Raw genomic sequence first — 25722 nt, 5'->3', positions numbered from 1 at the left:
CCTGAAAAGTCAAGAGTTGGAGTTCATGTTGCAGTCTGAAGACCTCTGGAAATCACTGCCTATTCTACCAAGCAGCAGAGATCAGACAAGCAATAAACCGCTGCTTTTCACTGGCGTTGGAAGGCAGGATGCAATTCCACAAAGCCCAGCTCCTTGAGGGAGATGGCAGCATTGCCATGTCCTTTTAACTAGATCCAAGTTTATCACTATCACACCTTTCAAGAAGAAAACCACCACTTGATGCCATGACGAACAAAAATGATTGTGGTTTTACAATTCAGCTCAAAAGGTCTGAAAGAATACACTGCCGCTTTTCCCAAAGGAATTCTTTAAGCACTTAAGAGCTCCTTTGTGATGCCTCTCTCACCCATACACAAAAGCTCACAAGCACTGTGCTATGGAATGAAAGGAATGAAGCAACCTTATGTTCAAAGTTGGTTTATTTGATTTTTGTCTCAGCAAAGGCAAATACATAAACAGGTCAGCCCATTCACCAGTAAGCATGCAACTGGAGTTAAAGAACGAAGGCACTAACACCGGTATACACAGAATGCCTCTAAAAATACAAAATGCAATTTCATGATTGTCTGAAGTTACCTTCAAATCTGAAGCGATCAAAAAATACTTCTGTAAATGTAGCTTAAAAGTTGGTTTGATTGATTTTGTCTTAAGCCCGACTTGTAGTGAAGTATTTCTAGCATTCCAAACAAGCATAAAATACAACCTCCCCCCCCAAAAAAAATGAACAGTTGGTGTTAGTCTGGATCAGATTTGTTAGTTTAGGGTTGTTTTTGTTAATTAGAAAACATGGAATATACAAATAAATAAATCATATTGCACCTACAATAGCGACAGCAAACGTCACCTCTCACATCCTCAGTAATGCACGCAGACATATACACACACACAGAGCTTTTTGCCAGACTCCAGCGATGCTGCTCCTCAGGAACCAACAGAACATTGGCTCTGAGAGCTCGCTCCTAAGTCTTGCACTCTGTGGATTGTTTAGACTGACGGTTTGTACCCTCAGCAAACGCAGGACATAAAAAGCACAATCCAAACCACCGTGCACTTAGAGGGAATAGTTCAGAAGCACAGACGCTAACCAAACCCAAACGACAAGAGGGTACTGTAGTGTTCCCAACACCATGACAAACATTCAGACAGAAGGAAGGCTGAGAACCACCTTAAATATTAGCACTCATCAGCAGAACAGAATCACCAGAGGACCCCTGCGGGCCTCCCATCTGTCGATGGTGCCAGTAAAATGGGCCACAGTTGTACGCCCAGAGGTAGGCATGGTTTTAGCAACGTTTGGTAGCGAAGGGGGCACAGAGCCCTGCCAAGGCACTGGGAGGCTGTTGTGGTTTAACATCAGCTGGCAACTAAGCGCCACACAGCTGCTGCTCACTGCCCTGTGGGATGGGGAAGAGTTGGAGGAGTAGCCTCATACTAGAGCCTATAAAGGAAATTAACTCCATTGCAGCCAAAACCAGCACAGAGGAAGAGCTGAGGCTCGGCCCCTCACAAATACAATATGCTGCAAGGCAGTGCCCAGGAGCAAGCTGCTCTCACAAGCACAGCAAGCAAGAGTTAGGTCCCAGCTCATAAGAGTGATGCAGTGTCTTTATCTGCTGCCAAAACCAGGGCAAAGCAGTAAATTCAACTTCTGTAAGACTCCCACTGATACTATTACATTCACAGCAGTGACATGCAATAGTTCAGGGTGCAACATCCCCCCCAGAAAAGTCCAAGTCTGGAATAATGGCTTTTAGCCAGCAGAGCAATTTGTCTGTGTTTAAAAAGACACCACAGAAAAGGATGAAGACTGTTTGGAACAGTGCATAAAGCGACCATAAGAATTATCGGCAAACCTAGTCTATGCATTACAACACCCAAGCAAGGAACAGACTGGGTATTAACAGTTGTTCCATAAAAAAAACATGAGAGAAATACAACGAAATAGAAAGGAAGGGGAAAGAGGCCAAGGGGGAAAACCAAAGGAAAAATGGGGATAATTCCACTAGGCTTTGATTCCATCTCCTCCTCAATTACATGTTAAAGAATATATATACATAAAACAACCAAACAACCAAACCCTCCCCAACCCACAGAACAAAACCCCAGGATTAGAAGGAAAAACTAGATAAATAAATTACTTATAACCCCTTTTTTCCCAAACTATGGCTGCTACTGCCTTGAATCTGTCACCTGCTTGGAGCCCTATTGCTCTTCCCCAGCAACTTCAGCAGATATGGTGTGGCTGGAGTCCTGTGGGTTTGAGTCCAGCAGGTCTCTCTAGAAAGAGTTAAGCAATAGTTGTTGACACATTCATGCATTCACTGAGGAGAAGGAGTTGGATTAGCTGGCTAGGAGAAGGAAAACAGGCCGTCAGGAAGAGGGCGATGAACGCAGAGCTGCTGCTAGAGTGAACTTGCAGCAATGTTGGTAAAAACTAAACCCCTCTACTGCCAGAGCAATTAGACACTGGAGGAGGATTTCCCAGAGAGTTTGCAGAGCCTCCATCCAAGGACATTGTCAAAACTCCATTGGAAGAAGGCAAATACATTTAGCATGCTAACACCTTTTGCAAGCATGGCACAAGTGAAGTAGATTTTACCTGGCAGGCAAGGAGCACGCTAAGTGGTCCCTCTGGCTGTACCTTTTATAATTAAGCATCTAGACTGGATAACGAGCATTGTGCTGTTTTTCAACTGAGCGATCCAACTCAGTATCTAGACAGGGCAGAGTACGTGGTACATTTCTGTTTTGTTGTTGTTTATTTCTAGCTAGTCAAGTCACCGCTTGCAATGCTTGGCTTCAGGCTCGTGGGTTGTAATGATGGGGTAGGTGAGTGGAAATCTTCTAGGATCCTAAAAAACAAAGGAAAAACAGGAAAAAAGGATGAATCATGGCCATTATGCTGCTTATGCAGGTCTTGCTGGGTGGTGGGGGGAGAAATGCACAGTGGGAAAATTGGGGAGGAACAGTCATAAATACTCACTTTGGTGAACAACCATAGGACCTTCCCTGCTGTACAATGAGTAGTGAATCTTCCTAAAGCACAACAAAACAGGTTTCATCCTGCTGGTGAACAGGCTGCAATCATCTTGCTCCCTACAGATGACACCTTGCCTTAAATATAAGCAACTACCTTATCTTTACCAGCACAGACTCATGTCAGTCACACAGTGTCAATACATACAAGGATCTGTGCCTAAACCCCAAAAACCTGAGTGCAGCACTGCTGACCTTGAGCACTGCAGAAGCCTGAGGAGTAGCAGGCAGCACTGCTCCCAGCCATCACCACTCACTCCATCCAGCTTGCCCTGCACTAACAGCCCCCCCCGACTTCTCAAAAGGGATACTCCGAGGGGTGTTCAGCCCCGTGATATTTTGTTATGCTCCAAGGACAAAACGGTCTTAAAACTGGTGGGGGAAAAAACCCCAATACTTTCTCTCCCATTTTCTCCTTCAGGAGCATTTAAGGAGAAAGCCTGAAAAGAGGTTATGAAAATGTCACGCTATGCACTACGCAGCAGCGTTTTACCTTGGGTGGGGATAAACTACCCAGCCCACCAACATCCCATTCAAAGGGCATTTACCACCAGCAGCAGGGCAGGAGCTGCCTTCAAACTCTTTCACCTTGGGTGGAAGCCATGTGATCCTGCTAGGCAGCAGCTGCCAAAAGACATTACCAGTGTAGAGTAACAGTACATAGTACACTACCAAAAAAGCCCAAGTAGTCTGTATTACACAAGATACCCATTTACCTATGAATTTCAGTTTATGATCCCTGAATTAAGTTTCGCAGTTACCACAGTACAGCCAAAACAACAAACATTTATTCTAAAGTAAATTTTAAAAGTAATTTTTTAAGTGAAGTTTACTTAAGGAAACTAACGACAATAGAGAAAGAGAAAATAGAATTACACTGAGAGACAGAAATCAAAGCCTTTTGCCTGGTGATTTCAATCGCCAAGACTAACAAATCAGCCCATCTTACAGCACTCTATAAAACTGCCAGATCTTTATTGTCTCCCTCTCCTTTAAGATAGTCTTCCTCCCCCCAGAGCTATTTTAAATCACTCTACAGCTCTGATTAGTGCCTAGAGATGTGGTTAAAAAAAGACTGCTAGCCTTCACCCTGGGCTTGCAGTGTCAAGGCTTCAGCCGGCTCACTGGTTATTCTTATTCTGCCCTTTGCTTTCCTGCCACTTTAAAACAGCAGCCAGCCCTCTTCAGAAACCTGGAGGAGATCACGTATCAGGATGCAGACTGCACATTCCACCATAACAGTTATGGTGGAAGTCTGGAAAGAACAGCTTAAAAGCTGTTTCTGCCTTCAGGTAAGCGCTGGAGCAGCATGCATGCGGTGGCACTGCTTGTGTTGCACAGCACCAGCAGCCAGTCCTTAAGCTAACTGCAGCTGTCTGAACTACTGCTACACCCCATAACCCTTCCCTCCACCTCAGTGTAAGCATGGCTTAGATTCCCTTGCTTTCATCTCCTGAAAACCTAATGGGGCACCTTGGAAGTAAGTGGATGATTGCAACATTAGAATGTAGAGGTTGGCAGCTGAGTGCAAAGCCTTACTGCATATTTGCACAGTAGAACACAAATAAAGTTGTTTCCAAACAAGAGACAAGCAACACAGCATTTTCAGTATTAATATCAATCTCTTTATGTATAATAACAATAAGAAAGAAGTTCTTTACTGTAAGGGTGGTGAGGCACTGGAATGGGTTGCCCAGGGAAGCTGTGAATGCCCCATCCCTGGAGGTGTTCGAGGCCAGGTTGGACAGAGCCTTGGGTGACATGGTTTAGGGTGAGGTGTCCTGGCCTGTGGCAGGGGGGGGTGGAACTGGATTATCTTAAGGTCCTTTCCAGCCCTAACTATTCGATGATCATGGAATGGTTCGGGTTGGAAAAGACCTTAGGATCATCCAGTTCCAACCTAGAATCATCTACTGGAGAAAGAAAAGAAATAGATAAAAGGAAAAGAAAGAAAGCATTCTCCATTTCTACTGATACAACAGCAAGTGAAGCAATGAAGTTATTACTGTTCTTAGTTCTCATTAAACTAAGACCACCAACACCTGTTAAAACAATATTTTAGATTAAAAAAAAAAAAAAAGAAGAAAATTTGTGGGGTTTTGGGGTTTTTTCTTTTTAAAAAAACCCTAACCTGATACTAAACCAACCAACTTGTCAAAATTCTGGAGATCACTCCCACTGCAGCATTCAGATTACGACAGTAAGGTAAGGAACATACAAAACCCTAAAGGGATTTATCAAGTGTGAAAAGCAAATCAATGCTCCTGGTTGGTAACACACTATACTATTGAATGTAGATATATATATCTCTATATTCAGTAGATATATATACTATATATATATATAAAAGATATACATAACTATTGAATATAACATATATAATATAGATATATTTATCTATATTCTATATATATATACAAGATATATGTTTGTAAATATATATGTGTATATATAGTAAATATATATATGTTGTAAATTGGGTCTCAAACATCAGAGGGCTATCCTGAAATATCAGCCTATCTATTCAACAGATATATATACAAGATATATATAAGATATATATAACTATATAATATATAATATTTAATATAGATATCTATATTCAATACATATACAATAAGATATATGCAACTATTGAATATATAATATAGATATCTAATACATATATATCTCTATTGAATATATAGTCTGATATTTCAGAATACCGCTGATGTTTGAGATCCAATTTACAACACTACCTTTATGTGGCCTTGAAAAAATACTCACCCCAAAACTATGTGACGTCCTTACTTCCCATGTAACAGAGTAAGAAAAACATTTCCACCTCCTTATCTAACAATCCCACATAGAGCAAAATACACTTTGCAGAGGAAAACCATTTCAGAATTGAGCGTGCAAACAATTCTTACTAAGGATTTAAATGAGGAACTGAAACAGCAAGGCAACTATACAAATATGCTATTCTTCTCTTCCTCTCAGCTGCCAGCCATTTTATTTTGATACAATAAAGTCCTACTGTTGGAATGAAAAGGAAAATGAAGGCCTGGAAAATTATTTCATCATGAAACACAAGCACAAATACGATGCATAGAACAGAAATAGTGTTAATCACACACAGTAAAGGCCTCTCTGTTCGCAATGAAACGGCTTCACTGTTAGTAGCCTATTCTTTGACACCTCTGCTTTTTTGATGGGCAGGACATGCTATGAGATGTTTCCTACACCACTGCCTTCATGCTGTTGGTGGCACACAGGATTTATTTCATCCTTCCAGACAGAAAGCTCAGCCATGCCCCAGGCGTCCTGAATTCAGCTATGTGCCTCCCACTCCTTCCTCTGTCACTCCTTCACCCGGCTCTGCTCCCAGATGGAAAGCTGGATAAGAAGCACGCAAAGCACCAGCTGTCCCTGTCCTTCACCATGCAAACCGGTAGCACTGAATTGTGGAAAGCTTGTAATGACCGGTCGCGCTATTTCTCTCTAGGTTGTAGACTGTGGGGTATTGCCAAGCTCGTTCTGTGAGCAGAAAAGGAAGCGACTCCATAGGGAACAGAAATAGCCTGGAAAGAGCATGTGATTAACCCAGAAAACATTTTCACTTCGGTGGCAAAATATTTATGTCTGCAGGAAACCTGATGGGCAACAAAGTCACCCCTCCAATGATGTTTTAGTATGAGGTTGGGTTCTTTGGCTGGTGTTTAATTCCTCCCCTCATTAGCTCTGTTTGCCTGCAGGGTTGGGTTTCTTGTTTGGTTGGGGTTTTGGGTGTAGTGTTGAGAAGGGTAAAGAAATGAAGCTGCTGTAAGCAAAACAACCTTCACTTATACCACTGCATTTTTTGCCTATTTTGGGGAGTTCAAAATAGGACAAATTGAATCTACTCACAAAAAAAGCCATGCTTGAGAGGAAACCAAGGCTAGCTTAAAATTAACCTCCCCAGCTGGGAAACAACAGCCAGAGACCCATTCCTCTGTGAGCAGGGTGTCTTACATTCATCTGCCTCATGAAACAGGGAGTTATGTACTGCGTTTATCATCTGAAAGGCTGGTATTTAGCTGTCACTTCAGGACAGAGTATCCTGAAAAGTCTCCCAAAACTGAGCTGCTTCTGTGCTGTTCTCAACTACTTTGACTCTCACTGTTAAGAAAACCAGCTGTATGTCAAAGCAAATCCACTGCACTAAGCAAAGCCACACAGATAAAGTAAGAACTGCCTTAACTTTTAAGCCAAATCTTAGAAACAGTGTTCCCCAAATTGAATAAACTCTAGAGGATACTGCTATAATCGCTCTTCCAGAAATAATTCCCATCTTTCCTATAAACAAAGCAATAGAAAGTGTGCGCAAGTACTTGTTGCTGCAAAGTTTACCAAATGACCACAACCTCCTGCATAAGACTTCCATATTTACCAACCTTTCAGGAGACTTTTGGCCACCACAACTTAGGTTTCTGATACTTACACATCGTAGCTCATCAGTCAAGTTGCTATTTGCAGCTTAAGAGACAGAATCTGTATTACTGGTAGCAACTTCCAAACTTCAAAAAATAACAATCAGGGCATCTTCAATTCCTATTCAGAGCATTAAGTGATCTGTAGGTGGTATCTATGAGGTATTTTGCATCTGTTTCATAGCACTTGCATAGCATTCAAGGTGCACTGAAGTTCAGCGTCTGTTCGAATTACAGTTAGCTGGCTGTATTTAGATACAAACATCTTGAAACAAAGACTTTAATGCTCTTTAAGTCCCATAAAATTCCTGCTTGAAAGAAAACCTGAATGTTTCAATTGCCAAACAGGAAAACCCCACTGTTCTGCTGGTGCTTTCTGCAGAATGGGCTCTTTGTTCATTGGATCTAGTATCTTTTTAGGTGCCTCTTCAAATTTGCTTTGTCCAGGTTCACTTAACCTGCTCAGCGTTTCTTAGGTCACAGCATGTATCCAATAACAAGCTTAAAGAATATTTTATCCTGTTGTTATAGCTTTTTAAACACAAGCATACTATTCGACCATTTATAAAGCTTTCCGCATGGCAAAATGGGGGTAAGATATCCCAAGAGAGAGCAACAAACCAATGCTTAGAGAAACCCAACCAGCCAACCAAGAAAATCATGCTGGCCCTTACACCCCTTTGTGAAGTAGCCTCATGGACCACCACAAGCCTCCCTAAAACTGCTTACATGGAATTTTATCCCCCTGCAGACTGCTAGGTCATGAGACCTGAACTACAGATCTTTTTAACTGGCCAGGCTGAAATGCAAGTACCTTGCAAACCTTGGAATTACACAAGTGATGTTGTGGATAGCATTCAGGTTGAGACATCTATGTGATAGGTAAATCAAAGGAATTCACTCAGAATAATAGCCTTGATTTTGCTTCAATCCAGGCATTCAGCCTGTTAAACAGACTGCTCTACATTGGTGTAGTCTACAGTAAAGCTCTGTTAGTTGAGCCAGGTAGGAAATGGTGTAACTTTGTACCAGAAGAGCAGCACTGAGAAACCCCCTAGCATGGCTGAAGGCTGCTCATAGCATGCCTATCACTGGGCTGAAGGGCAGAGTTCACCTCTCTGCTTGGCAGACGATGAAGACAGGAGTTTCCCAAAGCCTGTGCACCAGCTCTCGACAAAAGGCTGCTCAGTTTGTCTCCAAACAAGTGACTTTTTGCCAAATCTTGTGAAGACACTTGTTTCCAGGGAGAACTGAGAGGGATGCATGCTCTGTAACTGCTATGCAAGGCAAATGCCTGAGGGATGGGACGTCAACTTTGAGCCCCAGCTCTTCATCTGATTCTCAAGCATCTATCATGGAGAAGGGGAAACAATGACAATAGAAGCTAAGCAAAACCCAACTGTCCTTTCAACAGCAGAAGAGAAGAAACTTTGACAGAGAAGGGTCCCCAAGCCACCCAGATGAAAAAGCTGTTGTTTTCCTTTAAAAAAACAGGCATCTTGACAAGTTTGGAAAAGCTCTGCTTGTTTTCTAGTGCAGAATGAAAACAAGTATCAAAGCCCCAGATAATGGCCTCAGATACACAGTGGTATCATCCAGCCAGCATCATTAGCTCTCTATCATGCTGTTACAAAACGCATGCCCAGAAATATGTACTTAAGCATTGCTCCTTGTTCCAACACAAATAGGAGGATAACAGAGGATAAAAACAGAAAAAAAAGCTTTCTCCAAGATATTATTCTTTTTTGGGTGAACCAACTGCAACCAATGCATTAAAGATTATAAAGAGATTTCACAGGTCACAAGTCACCACAAAAAGCAGACTAAGGCCCGCAGCGAGCTGCTCAGATGGCAGCTAACAAGTTGGAGGTGAATTCCCCATTACAATGTGGTATTTGTGGAGGGGTAATACACCCTAAATATAGCGTTCAAAATGACTGTAGCTCCACAGGTATTGTTGGCATTCTAAGGATTCGGCCAGGAACGTGACAGTGATAAATACCAAGTAACTTTCAGCAGCAGGCAGAAGAGAGCATCTTGAAACTAGTAAAATCAGATGGTGAAAGAGTGATCGAGCAGCACCAGTACTGAAGTTTTAGAGCAACTTAATTAATGGGGCCTTCAGGGAAACAGATGTACATCAGGAAGATGGACTACACCTTTCCATAAGCTGGTCACTGTATAAAGAAACAGCATCAGCTAGTCAATGTTACTCTGGATAAAGTAATGTTCCTTCATGCAAAAAGGATCCAGGTCAGCACATCACATTTTCACAACTCAAGATGGGAATCATCTGAAAAGATACAGACTAAGACTGATAAAAGCTAGGCCATATTAAATGAACAGAAACTGAATAACCTAAAAGCCCACTGCAGAAGTCACATCCTGGTACCACAGTTAATCAAATCCCATGATAAATGGGAAGGAACACAGGCAATTCAGGTCCCTCAAATCCTGTTTCTATTGGATAAACTCTAATACAACAAACTTACACCCACTGCTAAACGCTGCTCATCTAATTTATCCCCTCTGCAACACTGAACAGGTATTTACATGAAGTCTCGACTCTGTGATACACCGGTATGCATGTGGGACCAGGAACCCAGATGTCCTCCCAGGCAGCAGGGTGTGAGACCCCACTTCTCTTGCTGACAGAGAAGGGCTTCAAGCTCTGAGACATGAGCTGAGGAAGAAGGGGCACAGTGCTTTCAGTTGAAACATAGAATCATAGAACAGTCAGGGTTGGAAAGGACCATAAGATCATCCAGTTCCAACACCCCTGCCATGGGCAGGGACACCTCACACTAAACCATCCCACACAAGGCTTCATCCAACCTGGCCTTGAACATCGCCAGGGATGGAGCACTCACAACTCCCCTTGGCAACCCATTCCAGTGCCTCACCACCTTCACAGTAAAGAACTTCTTCCTTATATCCAATCTAAACTTCCCCTGTTTCAGTTTTAACCCGTTACCCCTTGTCCTGTCACTACAGTCCCTGATGAATAGCTTTTCTGCATTTTAGGCAGCTTTGTTCAAAGTTTCCAAACTAAAGTGTAGGTTCTGTATGTGCACGTAATGGTGGTGCCTTGCAGCAAGAAATCATGTCCTGCATGACCCACGACATAGCACAAGGATCTATGGTAGACATCAGGCTTAATGGCTCCAAGTCTCATACCTAGTGGGTGGTGTAGGGCATAGGAAACCTTCTGTGAAGTTAACTGTACTACCTGCCGGGGATGGCCCCCTTAGAATTTACTGCTGGATCCACATGCGGGCATTGACTGGGGTACCACTAATATCCAGGAGCCAGAATGATGCCAGGAGGTGTGTTAACATCCTCAGCCTTTTTAAAACATGAACCACGTAGCCTTGTCAAGCAACATATCTCTGACTGACCAAGCTCCTGCTTCAGGCACCAGTACAGTCACAGCACCCCAGTGTGGCTCTCCTCACCTGGCATGCAACAAAAGGGCTTTGAAACTCTGCAAGGCAGCACCTGTACTTCTTAATGCTCTCTTTGCCTGGTCACTCTCTGATCCACTCTAGCGGGTCATCCCAGACCTCTTCAAGGTCTGCTTCGTACAAACTCATTTATGTTTGGAATGGTTGTTCTAGAATAGTCACATTTTTCTTCTGAGCATTTCACCTTTTTCTTCTGATCCTTCAAACGAAATAATTCAGAACCAACTCCTTGCCATTTAACTCCCAGGTTGATCTGAAAATTCAACAGGAATTTTCTCTTCTGTTTATAGAATCAGTGGAAAGCTCACATGCGTTTTACCATTAAGAAGTTATATTTGGGGTGTAAGAAGCGTTCATTTCTCTTTCTTCTCAGTGAAGACTTTTCATGTCTCTGGCAGCATCAGGTTTACTAGATCAACCCCGGTTAGTGGCAGATGCTTTAGGTTTAAGTTCAAACACACAGGTCTGATACTCCTGATCACATCTCCTTACCTTAAATCACGTTATCATCACGATACAAGTATCTAAGTATTTACGAACTGAGTTACTGTGCACTGGCATTTCTCAACATATTAATAGAATTTAAAGGCAGACACAGCTACATTTGATCTAGGTAAGCAAGAGTGAAACTACCAATGACCATCAAATTTCTGTGATTTCTGAAGCCTAAGGCCTCTCCCTCCTCTAATTTTTGCCTTTCATTCTGTTTTTAGTAATAAGCCTAGAAAACAGAGTTGATCCAGGATCAGGTCATCACACAGACAGGGACAGCACAGTGATTCCAATTTCTCCTTAGTTGATCAACAGGAAGCAGACTCCTTTGAGTGCAGTTCTCCATCACATTACGCTGTTTGTCTTAAAAACACAAGGAGGGTGCTGTGAGCAGAAGAAAGCCTTTCCCTTGAGGGCACATCACTCTGTATGAGCGGGTTTCTCTCCAGCATACCTCTCCTGCCATTCCCTGACCATACTTACACTGGACGCTTTTGTGGCCCTCCATGAACACGTGAAAGATGAGTGAATTACTTCTGCTAAGACTCCTGCCTGCAAGCAAACCACAAGCCGCATGTCCTGCTCTGCTTAGACCCTCCCCTCATGATTGGTGGTCCTGTATTGGTCCTCAGCAGTAGCAATGGAAAACAGCTTTAAAAATTGCATGCAACTGAAGCAACCTCTAATAACTGCAAATATATTGTTACAAAGGTTGCTTGTCTGATATTACAGTCTCAACAAAGTCTCCTTCTTCTCTGCAGATGACGTTATTATAGGGTTTATGAAAACCATTGGGTTCTATGCATTAGTGACTCACCACTTTAACCCCTCCTGCATATCCTCCTCCTCCAACACAGCATGATCAGAATCAGAACTATGAAGGCAATTAAAATCCCCCCAGTAATCGGCAGCCAAAGCCATGAGGAACCTGCTTCTGAAAGAAAAACAACACACAAAAAACCCAAACCAAACTAAGCTATTTTATGTGGGAAAAAGAACGAAAAAGAGGCAAAACACACACAAAAAAACCCCAAACCAAACTAAGCTATTTTGTATGGGAAAAAGAACAAAAAAGAGGCAAGAGGATGTTTGATTAATGACAACAGTTCCTCACTGATACTATGAAAGATGATATTTCATCCTCCTAGCAAGTAACAACAACAGTCTTGGTTTCCTGCTTTCTGAGATACACATTTCCTTTTTAAAAGGCCAAACCAAAAGAGTATTGCATGGAGACAGGACAACACTATTATGCTTTTTTAATTACCGTCACTCAGAATTAAGAACAAATTTGGTTTTGAACTTTTTGGGAGAATACATTACAAGTCAGGTTTTACTCCGTACTACTGTTCCTATAACAATCCCTTCCTGAGCACATGATTTGAGAATTAATCCCAAGCTGCTTTTCCTGTCTTCTTAATTTCCAAGTGGTCTTCCTGTCAAGCCTCTGGATTTGGAAACACACAAGTTTTAAATCCCCTAAATCATCCTGTGTGAACCAAGAATGGGTCTTCAGCTTTTAAGGTTTCTATTTCTCATCTAGAGAACTGGCGTCAAAGTCTTTCCAGCCGAACAGAAAGTAGGAAGAAATAAATCAGCACTACGAGGTGTTCAGGCATTACACTGATGTATTTAAGATGTCCCCATTTATTTTTGGACTGTCAAAGAAACCACATAGTCTTAAGTGAAAACTGAAGTCTGACTTGCTGCAAAAAAGCATGGTGCCTCTGAAACCCATAGGCCCCTAGGTGACTAGTTTGGCTTTATTCCCTCTTGGAGGGGCCCCAATAGGCTGTTATCTCAAAGATGACAACGCATGCAAAGCAGGATTTCCTTTTTTCTTCCTTGGCATGTACATACATCACTCCCCACCTCTTCCCATCAGATTCCTATCTAAACATGCTATTGCAAAACACAGAAGCTAAGAACGCTACCAAGCAGCTTGTATTGCTCACCTACCTTCTTGCATTTTCACAAGCAATTCCCTTTTTTCATTCATGTTGCTTACTCTGCAGGTCAAGTCCTGCTCTCCAATGCTCTTAATGTTGTAGATCTCCAGTTTACTGCTGATGGACACCATCCCATTGGTGTGTCTGACCTTCTCCTGTGTAGGAGTAGAATTGAACAACTTGTTCCAGGTGATGGTGGGTTCTGGGAGGCCAACAGCATGACAGACGGCTATCAAGTGACCTTCAGAAATGTTGTAATGGACAGATGCATCGAGACCTTCCAACACACAAATGAGACAATCCATAACCACAATGAGCACCTAGTCATAAGCAGAGCAAATCCTACTGGATTCACACTGAGCCCAATGGTACAGGAATGCAAAAAGAGTTCACTGGATCAGGCTCCCCCATTATTCGATACCCCTTCCCTTGTACTGAAGTTATATAGCCCAGAAGTTTCACTCAACCTAAAATCCCAGGTTTTAAAAATAATCTAAGTAAAAGCATTTCTTGGTCCATGCTGTTCTCCTACCTGCTACTTCCCTATCAGTGGCAGCGTTTGGCACAGCAGCTCACAGCACCGGGGCTGTACCTGGTACCAAGAAGAAACAGAAAAAGGCAATACTGGTTTGCCCAAGCTCCAGCTGGGACTACTCAGGGGCTGACAAACAAAGATCCCACTCCTTGCTTTTTAACCGTTACTCAAACAAGGACAGCCCAGAGCCAAAACCACCACAGTAGGCTTGAATATGACCCCACAGAATCTTGCCCACAGCACTAATGCTCTGTGTCTATAACCGTGTTCCACCAAGGGATGCTTCTACCACTGTGGTTCCTGAATCTGCTCAAGGAAATGCTGTGGGTGAGAAAACACCCCTTTTTCCACTACAGAAATATCCCTGCAGAGAATCTTACCAAAGACACTCAGGCAGGTCCGTCCTGAGAGGGAGCCGTAAGGAAAAGTATTGAAGAGACATGTGTAACACCCCGAGTCATTCATTCTAGTGTCCCAAAAAGTGATGCTTGTCTCATTTAGTACCAGACTGGTGAAATTCAGTCGGTCTTGGTACGGCTCATGAATCTTCAATCCTTTTACTGTACTGTATGTAGCTATATTATTGTGTGATTTTTCGGAGTCCTTTTGCCACGTCACTTGCAGAACATCCTTGGGTTCGGTCAGGGTACAGCTGAGAGTCACGTTGTCGCCCACCTTCGCGTTTCTGTGTTCAGCCTGCGGAACCACTGCGATGATATGAAATGGTCAAACAGGCAGCCTTCCAGTACCTGAAGGGGCCTATAGGGATGCTAGGGAGGGACTCTTTGTCAGGGACTGTAGTGACAGGACAAGGGGTAACGGGTTAAAACTTAAACAGGGGAAATTTAAATTGGATCTAAGGAGGAAATTCTTTCCTGTGAGGGTGGTGAGACACTGGAATGGGTTGCCCAGGGAGGCTGTGAGTGCTCCATCCCTGGCAGTGTTCAAGGCCAGGTTGGATGAAGCCTTGGGTGGGATGGTTTAGTGTGAGGTGTCCCTGCCCATGGCAGGGGGGTTGGAACTGGATGATCTTGAGGTCCTTTCCAACCCTGACTATTCTATGATTCTATGATATTCAGAAGCCTAATTCTGATTCTAAGAATTACCTGGATTACCCAACAGATGCAACAATTCCAACAATTACATATTGCTTCTGCAGTTTTCTCCCCACCAAATAGCCCTTTCCCCTGCATCCTCCCAGAAATCAATGAAGTTAGGTTGATTTACATCGACATAATGATTATAAGAAAAGGCTCTGCCTTTCTTCTAAACTGTTCAAAAGAAAAGAATTTATCTGTTTCTGAGGGGAGGATCTGCTATGGGAAATTGTGAACTCAGGTGAAAAACAGTGTCCAGTGTCATTGCAGATAGGGGATGTTGCTCCAGGAGGTCTTATCTCACATCTGCCACCTCCATATCGATGCCTCAGCCACCTAAGGTACGTCAAATGGCACCAGCAATCTGCATTTCACCTATTTTTGCCTCTGACTGTTGAAGGCTCAGGAATCCAGAACCAGCTCCCCAGTCATTTTCAGGCAGATTTCATAGAATGGCTTGGATTGGAAAGGACCTTAAAATCATCTAGTTCCGACCCTCCCATCTCCCGTCCACAGGCCCAAGGATCTGTCCAACCTGGCCTTGAACACTGTGAGGGTTGGAGCATTTACCACTTCTTTGGGCAATGTGTTGCAGGGTCTCACCACCCTCACAGTAAAGAACTTCTTCCTGATATCTAACCTGAACTTCCACTGTTTGAACCCATTACCTCTTGCCCTATCACCCCCTGCTGCAGGAGGTGGGAGCTACTCACCTCGGCAAAATGACTTCAGGAAATTCAACTTACCATTTGCCTTCCCAAGGCCAGCACAAGCCAGACACAAAACCAGAGCCTGGAAAGTCATTTTGGAAGGTAAAAATCTGCTTCACCTGAAATAAAACAAGGAGAGACGGTTGACTCAATGGCAAATCATCTTCTGGAGATACCATGTCTCTGGGGGACAAACATTCACAAAAGCTTTGCTATATAAGAACAGTTCTGGGGGCAGAGAATGATAGCAAGTCTTAATACACAAACCAGAAAGTGCTCTGGTCAAGGTGGGGAAAAAATTGCATGGAACTTAGAAGGGCATTAATCCACCAAAGTATGAGATATTGGTTGTCCAGCACTAGCTATGGCACCGGGAGAGGTAAAGTGAGCTTGTGAGATCAAGGGGTAAACTGAAAGCAACTTCTCTGAGGACTTCAGAGCTTCCCATCTGTCCAAAATTATATGAATTGGGGGAGTTTGGGGCCATAGCATACCTGCTACACACAAATATATTTCCAAAGTGGGAAACAGGCAAAAACCAGGTTATGTTGCTGCTTTCCCTAGTGAACAGCTTTTGACCTGCTTCCCGTTCCCTCAATCAGTTAATACTGCCACAACTCCACTGAACTGTGGAACTGGAAGCTGGTGTCATCTTTAAGTGGTCTTGTGGTATAAACCCAGCTGGCAACTGAGTACCATGCAGGCCACCGGTTATCCCTCCTTCCACCCTTCCCAGGTGGGATAGAGAGGAGAACCCAAATAATGTAAAACACATGGGTTGAGATAAGAACATTTTAATAACTAAAGTATAATACACTACTACTACTAATAATAATAATAATGGAAATAATGAGAGATAAGAAAAGAGAGAAAGAAAAAATGAACCAGTAAGTGGCGATGTACAATACAATTGCGCACCGCCCATGGACCGATACCCAGCCCATGCCGGGATCAGTCCCTTCTGGATAAGTCCCCCCAGTTTCTATACTGGGCATGATGTGCTGTGGCATGGAATACCCCTTCGGCTGGTTTGGGTCAAGTGTCCCGTGTCTCTGCTCTCTCTCGGCTTCTCAGCCCTCCCAACACTGGCAGAGCATGAGAGATTGAAAAGTCTTTGATTGGGATAAGCGCTATGAGTAACACCTAAATCATCGGTGTGTTATCAGCACTGTTCCCAGACTTAAGCCAAAGCACAGCACTGCACCAGCTACTAGGAAGAAAATTAACTCTATCCCAGCCAAAACCAGTACAAGTGGGAACATGATTTTGCGTTAAATACCTCTGTAACATGAGTGAACTGTAAAGCATTTTCTGTTATCACACAGCTTCAAAAAGGAAGGTGGATGAAAAAAATAGATGAGTTAGGGGAAAAATAAACTGTTTAAGACAGAAACTCCCAGCAAACTTGTGCACACCCTAACCAGCAGCCTGCCTTTAAATTTTAAGCTCAGTGTACTAAACCAGCTCCTGATACAACGCCACAGTTGCCAAGCATGTAAAGACCAAGACCAAGTATGTAAAAACAGAGACATATAAAATCAGGAAGCAAAAATCCATCAGCAACAAGCCCAATAAATAATGTATTTACCAGATAACACGGTGTAGCCAGATACATGAGCACAGGTCTAATAAATGCATGTATTCCGAAAACCATGCAGAAATCGAGGGCCAGCATAGCAACTGAGATAGACATTTCAAGTTACAGAAGTGCTTATAAATCATTAAAGGTTTATGAAGAAGTAATAGAAGTTTATAAACCAGTAAAGGTTTAGAAACTGGAGGAAAGCAGTTTTCAATAACAGCCCTCTATCTCACTGCTTTAAGACCCGTTAAAGCTTCAAACGCCGCTGCTCGCAGCCTCTGCGGCTACAGGATTTCATGTAAAGAACCAGATTATGTAGCCAAACCGTTCGCAAAGCCAAGTCTCAGCCACCAAACCGTGTAAGGCGAGGGCAAGTAATGAGCAAATCATTCCTACTTCGTCAAGGCACACAGCTCACAGGTCTCCCCGATCACGGGCTGCACCCCTGCGCTGGATCCGCCTCTCCTTCGCCACTTGTATGTGCGACCCCTTCATACCTCTTGCTCCCGGCTCGCTCAACTGCGTGCGTCCCGGCTCAACCACCCTGCCCCGGGTTCAGCTCTGAGTTAAATCACGACACAGTCGCTGCACCGATTGCTGCCGGTGCACCGCTCCGGGCGGCGGGCACAACTCCCCGGCACACTTCACCGTGAGGGGCTCAGCGCCGCGGGACACAGGCCTCTCCCCCGAGCCCCGCTGTGGGGTTTCGGCAGCTTTCCCTCGCCCCGCACGACCTACATCCCCTCCTCCCCTCTCCCCCGAACCCACCTCAAACCATGGAAAGGCGTCCGGAGAGCGGCCGGAGAACCCGCAATTCCATTCATGCATATGGAAGAGGGCAGGGCGCGCCCATCCATAGGGAGAATGGAAAGAGGCGGGGGAAAAGACAAGCAGGGAAGTAAACGAGCCTCCGGTAGGTGGGAACGCCCGGTAACGCTGCAGGCGGCTGCAATGAGCTGCTGCAACAGCAGCAGCAGCGCTAGAGCAGGTAGACATCAACTCAACCCTCCGGTGCCCCTGGACCTGGCTGCAAAGGGGTTCCCCACCCTGTTTTCTCTTTCCCTCCGGGGTTCTTGATATCGACCAAGTTAGAACTGGCCTTGAAAGAACAAATAGAAGCCTGAAAAATCATGTTCTGACTTAGAGCAAGAGCACAGTCAAACCTGAAGCACGGAGGGCTTTCAGCAGTACGAGGCTGACAGCACGGAGTTACTTCCAACAGCTCTCCAGGATGGATTATTGCGCTGCTTTTGAACAGCAGCTGCAAAAACCTGAGCATCCTTCTGAGAAATGTTGGGTTGCATTCTAGCATGCAGAGTAAGTTGTTTTGATGTTTAAAGCCCTTCCTTCCCTAGTTTAAGTCCAAGGGTAGCGATAGCCACGCCAACAATTTTCATTAGAGATCTCTGTCCTACCATCAATCACTAAATTGAGAATTCAACAGCAAGAACATAACATAATAATGATGATTATTAGTAATAGTAATACTAATAATAGCAATGGCAAAGAGCTGTGGCATTCACCATCCAGATACTGGACTGCAAATACTGAGTGTTCCAGAAAGTATCTGTAGGTTTCTTGAACTTATTTGTTGTGAGGCCTCACTGGAAGTTGCGCAACAAAAGCACTGAGGTCTTGATAAACCTGGAATCATTTTCTTCTTAATTACCACAAACTGTCATGATAAGCTGCAGGTCACTAGCCTGGCAATAGTCAGCACTAACTAGGCCAAAGCTCTGCCTCTTGTCTGGATCTTCAGCCCAGATAAAAAACAGCACCTTTTTTTCCTGATGTTAAGTTGTAGGAAATTAACATTAAAAAAAGCCAAAAAAAAAAAAAAAAAAAAAAAAAACACCAAACCAAACAAAAAAAAAAAACCCAGCAAAACCCAAACAAACCCATCCCAAAAAACCCAAATACAACCAAAAAAAAAAAAATAAACCAGTGAAAGATCTTATGGAAAGGAAAGGTCATTTTATCACTTAAAATCTCTAGGCAAGCTGATTTTATGCCCATAAGCTTTAGGAGTAGTCTGGCTCCTAAAGCAGCTTCTGGATTCCTCTTTACTAGTGATGAGAAACTGATCTTGGGTTATGGCTCTCATATCACTGGGAGTGGTCTTTGCTGGTACCTTCCTGTTGGGCGCAGAGGAAAACAGCAGCAGAAGGGATACAGGGCAGTGTCGCTGCCATCTTCCTGTTGTTAAGACTACAGGATCTTCCACTCATATGTTCCCTCTGTTGTAGTTTTATCAGGTTTGTCCCAGGCTTGACAGAAACAACCCATTTCTTGATTAGATTAATCAGAAACAACATCCTTTTCAATCAGTGTGGGACATTCAGTGTTTGCTGTCTCTTTGGCTGCTTTCACACACACACCTACACATGTCCGCACATTGTTCATACCAACTGTAATACTCTCCTGCAAGGCTCTAGAAGGTCTCCTGTTCTAAAACATACTTTTTTTATGGGGAAAAACATCAAGCTTGACACAATTTCAAGCCCCAACCAAAATTGATAGGCAGAGATGCCCACACACTTACCAAGAGGCCATGTAAAACCAGGAACTTGATCTTACTAAAGACACCGATGGTGGGAATATTTGGAACACTGCTGTTAAACGGTCCTAAGGAATGGGTGGTGTTTGAGCTTTTCCTGTGTCATCCCAGGCTCACCCATGTGTTAGCCATGCCTGTTCCGCTGCTCTCACTATCTCAGCGCTCAAAGCAGTGCCTTTTGGCCTGAAAAGGAGGCAAGCCCCCATCACCACACCAGATGAGGTCTAAGCTGTTGCTGAAGGCTGGGGTCAGGGCAGTGCCTCTTCCAGCTGTTCTTGGAGACACCTTCTCCATCACCGTGCTCCATTTAGTGGAGATGATTCCCTGCTGGTGAACAAACCACAGCCCAACCTTTGCCACTACCTTGGTTTCAACGTTTTCTCCTGTCTCCTAGGACTGACAAATAGGTCTCCAAGTCACTCAAATTTCCCCCTATGAGCCCTCCCCTCTTTGTTCCAAGTAGAGAACGGGCTCCCTCAAAAGCAGGTCAGCTCTCCAGCAGCTAATGTACTACTTGTTTGAGGCTGCCATACCTATGCCCTTCACACAGGAAAAATGTGTTAGCAAGTTTACTGTGTTTACCTGCCTTCACTACAGCTGAGGGGATTTCAGAGGGAACTCTAGAGAACTACAGACTACACAGCTTAAAATGAACTTATCCAGAAGTGCCCTGTGCCATCAAGGCAACAAAACCAGGAAAGTCCCAGGGACATCTTCCTGCTCTTATTTCATGAAAATAAAGGGGACATTTGAGGGACTTGAACGATGTTTTATATTAGCTCACCCTGTAACTCGTATCTATGGAGGTGGAACAATTCTACATATACCTAAATGTTAATGCCCCTTCTGTGGGCTGGGGAAACTTAGAGATAACAAAATGAGGAAAGGGTCTGGAAAGTAAGATGCTTGTTCTCTGCTTGTATAAATTAGTATATCTCCCTTAATCATCATACTCAAGCAATGCTTCCTCGAGTCATGAATGCTGGTTGTGTGGACCCTCTCAGAAGTGCGCTGCTTATTACACAGGCTAGTAAATATACTTGCACCTCAGACAATGCAAATCCTAGGGAGAAAGTCAGGTTGATAGCCAGAAAAGGGTATTTTATAAACGCAAGGTGAGACAGTCATTGCGATATTTTATACTGATTTTTGCCATCCCAGGGAGCCTCCTTCAGCTCTTGGGACAGGGACGCTAAATAAAGCAAGCATGCTTGGGCTTGTCACCTGGGGCTTGTGAGTGAAGCTGGCTTTGGGACAGCTTTGGTTTCAACATTTTGTTTGGTTTTGCTTCTGAAACTGATAAATTTCTCCTTGTGAAAAGGAAATAACAAAATTACTAGGACCGAAAGAAACTTTTCATTCAATTCCATCAGGAAGAATCACAGAGCACCTCCAACCTCCTGCCTGAAAAGTAGTGAAAACCAGGTCATCTGCCCTGTAGACATCCAGCGCTGGACTGCTTTAACAGAATCGAGTAAGTGGGGTGCTCTGGGAAAGCCAAACCTTCTTCTGCCTATTTGTTTTCTGGGTCCCTGGTGTGCATTTCACCGTGTTTCCAGTTTTCCTTCTCAATCACCAAATCTAGCTTTTTACTCTTAAAACCTCTACACTTTGCACTGAGGATAAATCATGTGTTTGCTGCCAGAAATATGGAGGTGAGGCTATTCCTCTCCTCCTCCTTCAGCCGGCTCTGAACAACTCAGCTGGCATAACACCAGTAGCTATCTCCCGGAACTGAGCCTGCACTAATTCCACTTCTGGGGAAAAAAGTGATTTTTGAAGAGCAGTAATTAAACTCACCCGCCTTTTAGTTTGTGTCTGTCTTTATACACATACATTGACATCTTCCAGCCACAGCCGCAACTGAAGATCGCATGTGTGCCCATGGTTACCATGGAAAAACACACAGATATTTCCCTGAAAAAACATACAAATGATAGAATTAATGAGTGTTCGATCATTCAATCTCAGGAAACTCTCATTACAAGTCTCATTACATTTCAACACCAAGTTGAAGCCCCCCACTGTAACCTACGTGCACGCGGCATGACAAACGACAAGGCAAGCTGAATCAGTGTGTGGCTGTCCTTGAAATGATGACTTGAGACTGACTGCTAAAGGTCCCTTGGCCAAGATGCCAGAGTTTGTTTTCTAAAGGTCTGTTGACCAAGAAGCCCAGCTGCAGAAAATCCAGCTCTCCCAAGAGGCGACCCTGGGAAGAGCTCGTCAGTAGGACCCAGGCAGCCTAGATGCCTTCCCAAGTACTACCCAATGCCTGCCATTCCCGTTTCTCCTCTAACACACCTTTGATCCATCGCAGGCCATCCTGGCGGCTTGGAGAACAGACTTGGGAACATTTCCACTTTTCCTTCTCTGCTCCTTGCAGGAGAGCAAGGCAGGAATGAAACCAAATGCCCAGATCCTTCTGTCAGTCCCTTTCAATATCTTCTTTTCCAGCGACCCCATAAAGCCATAAGGTCGTTTCGTCATGTTGTTCCTGAACGTGTTTAGATACGGTAGTTGTAATTTCTTGATACCTACGATAAGGTTGAATGGGAGACTCACTGGAGGAGTTTTCACTCTCATTCATGGTCTCTCCCGCTAGAGGGTACTCTGCTATTATAAAAGAAAGTGCTCTGCTGAAGCTGCGCAGCGACAGAAGCCCATGGTTTGGGTGGTAGGTGGCTATGCTCTGGAGCACCCACTTCTTTTCTGCCAGTTGACTTGCAAAACATTCCTTGAGAGCGAAAAGATGAAGTAGAAATTTGCCTGTGCACCAAGGCCTGCCACAATAGCCTTAAAAAAGCCTAACATCAGAGTAAGGGGAAAAGCAATTCACTTGGAGAGGGCTATAGTGCCAGTCACAATGTTCTCCTCTTGCAGGGCACTGAAGCAAGGAACTCCATCACAAGGCTGTGTGGCACACTGGGAGACCGTGGACACCTTGCTGTCTTGGTGGGCCATCACGTTGTTAGCCTATGCTGTATATTTCCTGTGATGAGAAGAAAAGTGGCACAGGACCAGAGGGCAGACAGGCATCCTCTGTTGTAAGCACAGGAAACTCCAGCCCAAGCCTTGTCAGCCTGTTTCTTCCCAATGCAATCCTCCCAGCTTGCCTTTGTCACCGGGAGCTCAGGACCAGGCACAGCAGCCATACAGCAGCCAGCCAGTAAAAGAGCCCTTGCTCCTGAGAGCATCCCTGCTCCCCTCTCACTGGCACCTGCAGGGATGCAGTGGACGCAGAGCAGCCCAGGATGCCCCACAGCTAGAAGGCAGCACAAACGGCTGCAGAGGGTATGTCCCTGCACCAGCTTCTCCCAATGGAAGTGTGTGCCTCCCAGACATGTGCATTGGAAATACAAACCCGCTCCATCCCCTGTGCTGAGGAGCTTAGCAACACTTAACGAAGGAAGGGAACACACAGGCTGAGCATACAGCCTGAGTGCAAACACAAACTGCCCTGTGCTCTCTCTGCCCTTCGTTTCCTGACTTTGCTGCTGACTAAGTGCCAGATTGCTAGCTACCATTCCAGCTACCAATTCATCCTTTGAAGTCAGGATGGCATTTGGGTCTCCCTGCTCGCCAGGAAAGGCTGGTGCTGCTCTGGAGTTGAGCTTGTGCAGGGAAAGGGTGCTCCCCTCGCCATCGCCAGCTCCTCCAGCTGGCAGCATGGGCAAAGCAGCAGCAGGCAGATTTCAGGCCAGTAAAGCAGGGGGAAAGGCGTAGTGGGACAGAGCGATTACCTGGGAAAGCTGGGCCCTTTTCCTCGCATCCCTCAGAGGGCAGCTGGCATTCACTAGGGATGGCTGAAGGTTTTGTGCTTGTCTTCAGAAGCAACGGGCAGATTGGCGTCAGGGAGCCGCCGGCCAGGCAGGAACGTTATCCTCATTTCTCCCTGGAATCTGGTCAATCACTGATCATGGCAAACCCGCTGCAGGTTAGCAGCACGACCTTTGGCCAGCTTCACTGGTTGCCAGAACCGGAGAAAAGCAGCCCACCTGTTTTCTTACCCCAGCAGCAAAGCTTGGTGTTGCCCCTTGTTAGCTCCATTTGCTGAGCTCCCCTACGAGTGCCATCAGAAAGACTTGCACTTCACAAGGTGTAAATGTGGGATCTTCCTGGTAAGCAAAGGTAGGCATCAATACTGGGCTCCTCAGGGAGGTCTCCTCCTCTGGACCTGGCACAGAGGACTCACAAGCAAGAGCAGGAGATGCTTCTCCACCAAGAAGGCAATGGGGAAACACCTGCGGATGCCATTGCTTCGCCCCAGCTCACCAGAAAACCAAAGCTACAAATTAGATTATGAAAGGAGTCTCTGCAGAGGGCAGGTTTGGCTGAAGTCTCCTTTCTATGCTATCTTAAAGGAAAATAGGAGAATCAAGCATCTTATACATTCTCTCTGTGTCCATCTATGAATTTGACTCTTCCCTCCATCAGGAGGAGTAGCATAAGGTTTTAGGTTTCTTGCAGGTTTCCATGGGTTTATTCCTAGCCCAAACATTGTAGGTTGATCCATAAAAGGGCAAGATGGACTCCAGAACATCCTTCTTGGCACCTCTGTTACGGGAAGGGGCTCTGTCCAGCTTCTCACTGGGCCTCACAACACCAGTTTGCACTGCAGGCAAAGAGCAGGGAAGTGAAATCAGTGCACACCGCTGGGTCAGAGCCTTTCCACAGAGTCCCTTGGGAATTGTCAGCTTCTTTCCCTTTCACCGACTCTACCAACTCTCCCTTCCGATGCCAGCTCCCATCTCAGTCTCTTCTTTCCCAGACTCCTGACCTAGGCAGAAGGCATTGCCTTACCCCAAGGAGCAGTCAGGGGGTAGCATTTTGGGACCCACCTCTCTGTGATTTGAAGTGAACACTGTGGGGATTGCCAAGTGATGCTCCAGGGCAAACTCAGCAGCATGCAGTAGAGAAAGCCATGGCAACTCACTCATGTACCCTTTCCCAGGGTCAGAATTGCCAACACCACTCAGACACTTAGCTGGCAAACCAAAAACCCACAGCAAAAACAAACATCAGAGGTTCTTGCAGAAGCAACTCGAGACAACAAAGGGAGGGCAAGGACAAGAGAGGAGGATGCAGCTAGTGCCGTGGAGGTCATACAGGGACTTTCCTGGGCTAGGAGGGCCAAAGAGCAAGTGGAGGGGAATGCACTCAGTGCACTTAGGCAGTTACAGGGAGACACACACTTGCTGCCCCAGGCAAACACCCATCCCTAGTTAACGCTAAGGAAACAACATGAATATCACTACAACATGGATCTTGCACCCAAGAGTAGATGGAGCAGAGCAGATCTGCTCCTTTCATCAGTCCCTGGAGCACAGCTGGAGACGGGGAAGCAGACCCAGGTGCAGGCACCAGTAGAGGGTCACATGCATAAAGAGCTTTGTGGAGGTTTATCTTCATTTTCATATTTGAGAAGGGAGGTGGACGCAATCATCTTAGATGGTGCCCACTTCTCCCCTTCTAGAAACCTCATTATCCAGGCAGCGGTACCTTTATTACAGCAGCAACCTTTCCCCTCTGAATCATGCTGCATTTTGACACAGGCAAGGATTCTACCAGCCAGCTGCATGCTGTGGGGCGAAACATTGCCTCTACACGCTTGCATACAAAATGACAACATACGAGAAAGGCTGACCTCTACCAGGTCCTGGTAACAAGTTAGATTGTGGAAGCAGAGTATGTTCAGCATCTTACGTTGTTTCTCACATCCCTCCTCCTTGCCTTTTCCTTTATTTTATGTAGCTCCTGAGTTTTGCACACAAAAAGAAACTGGCTGGTTTTCTCGTTCCAGGCATTTATCCAAGGCACTGGAAGATGGG

General features: G+C 44.7%; 1 protein-coding gene across 5 annotated transcripts; it reads right to left on the bottom strand.

The window, feature by feature from the left end:
- Positions 1–422: 422 nt before the first annotated feature.
- LOC136012921 (OX-2 membrane glycoprotein-like) lies at positions 423–21715 on the bottom strand. Of its 5 annotated transcripts, none has more exons than XM_065676009.1 (6): positions 21692–21715; positions 15789–15871; positions 14326–14652; positions 13421–13687; positions 12279–12395; positions 423–2873 (listed from the first exon to the last, which is right to left on the bottom strand). In XM_065676009.1, the coding sequence occupies exons 2-5, from the start codon at positions 15844–15846 to the stop codon at positions 12283–12285; spliced, it is 765 nt and encodes a 254-aa protein (XP_065532081.1). In that variant the 5' UTR covers positions 15847–15871; positions 21692–21715; the 3' UTR covers positions 423–2873; positions 12279–12282. The 5 variants fall into 5 exon arrangements, with proteins under 5 accessions (XP_065532081.1, XP_065532078.1, XP_065532080.1 ...); XM_065676006.1 differs by lacking the exon at positions 21692–21715 and adding an exon at positions 18103–18208; XM_065676008.1 differs by lacking the exon at positions 21692–21715 and adding an exon at positions 17832–18042.
- Positions 21716–25722: the final 4007 nt, after the last annotated feature.

The sequence above is a fragment of the Lathamus discolor genome, chromosome 4 (genome assembly GCF_037157495.1).
Source record: "Lathamus discolor isolate bLatDis1 chromosome 4, bLatDis1.hap1, whole genome shotgun sequence".
Taxonomy (NCBI): Eukaryota; Metazoa; Chordata; class Aves; order Psittaciformes; family Psittacidae; genus Lathamus; species Lathamus discolor.
The sequence above is the reverse complement of the archived record's forward strand: the minus strand, read 5'-3'. Positions and strand labels throughout refer to the sequence as shown.

Excerpts from the sequence above, each read along its gene's own strand:
- LOC136012921 (XM_065676009.1), bottom strand. The coding sequence starts at position 15,846 with ATGACTTTCCAGGCTCTGGTTTTGTGTCTGGCTTGTGCTGGCCTTGGG. Across the intron at positions 13,688-14,325 it reads GACCTGCCTGAGTGTCTTTG|GTCTCGATGCATCTGTCCAT; the intron begins GTAAGATTCTCT and ends GTGTGTTGGAAG. Across the intron at positions 12,396-13,420 it reads GCTTGTGAAAATGCAAGAAG|AAGCAGGTTCCTCATGGCTT; the intron begins GTAGGTGAGCAA and ends TTTTTCTTTCAG.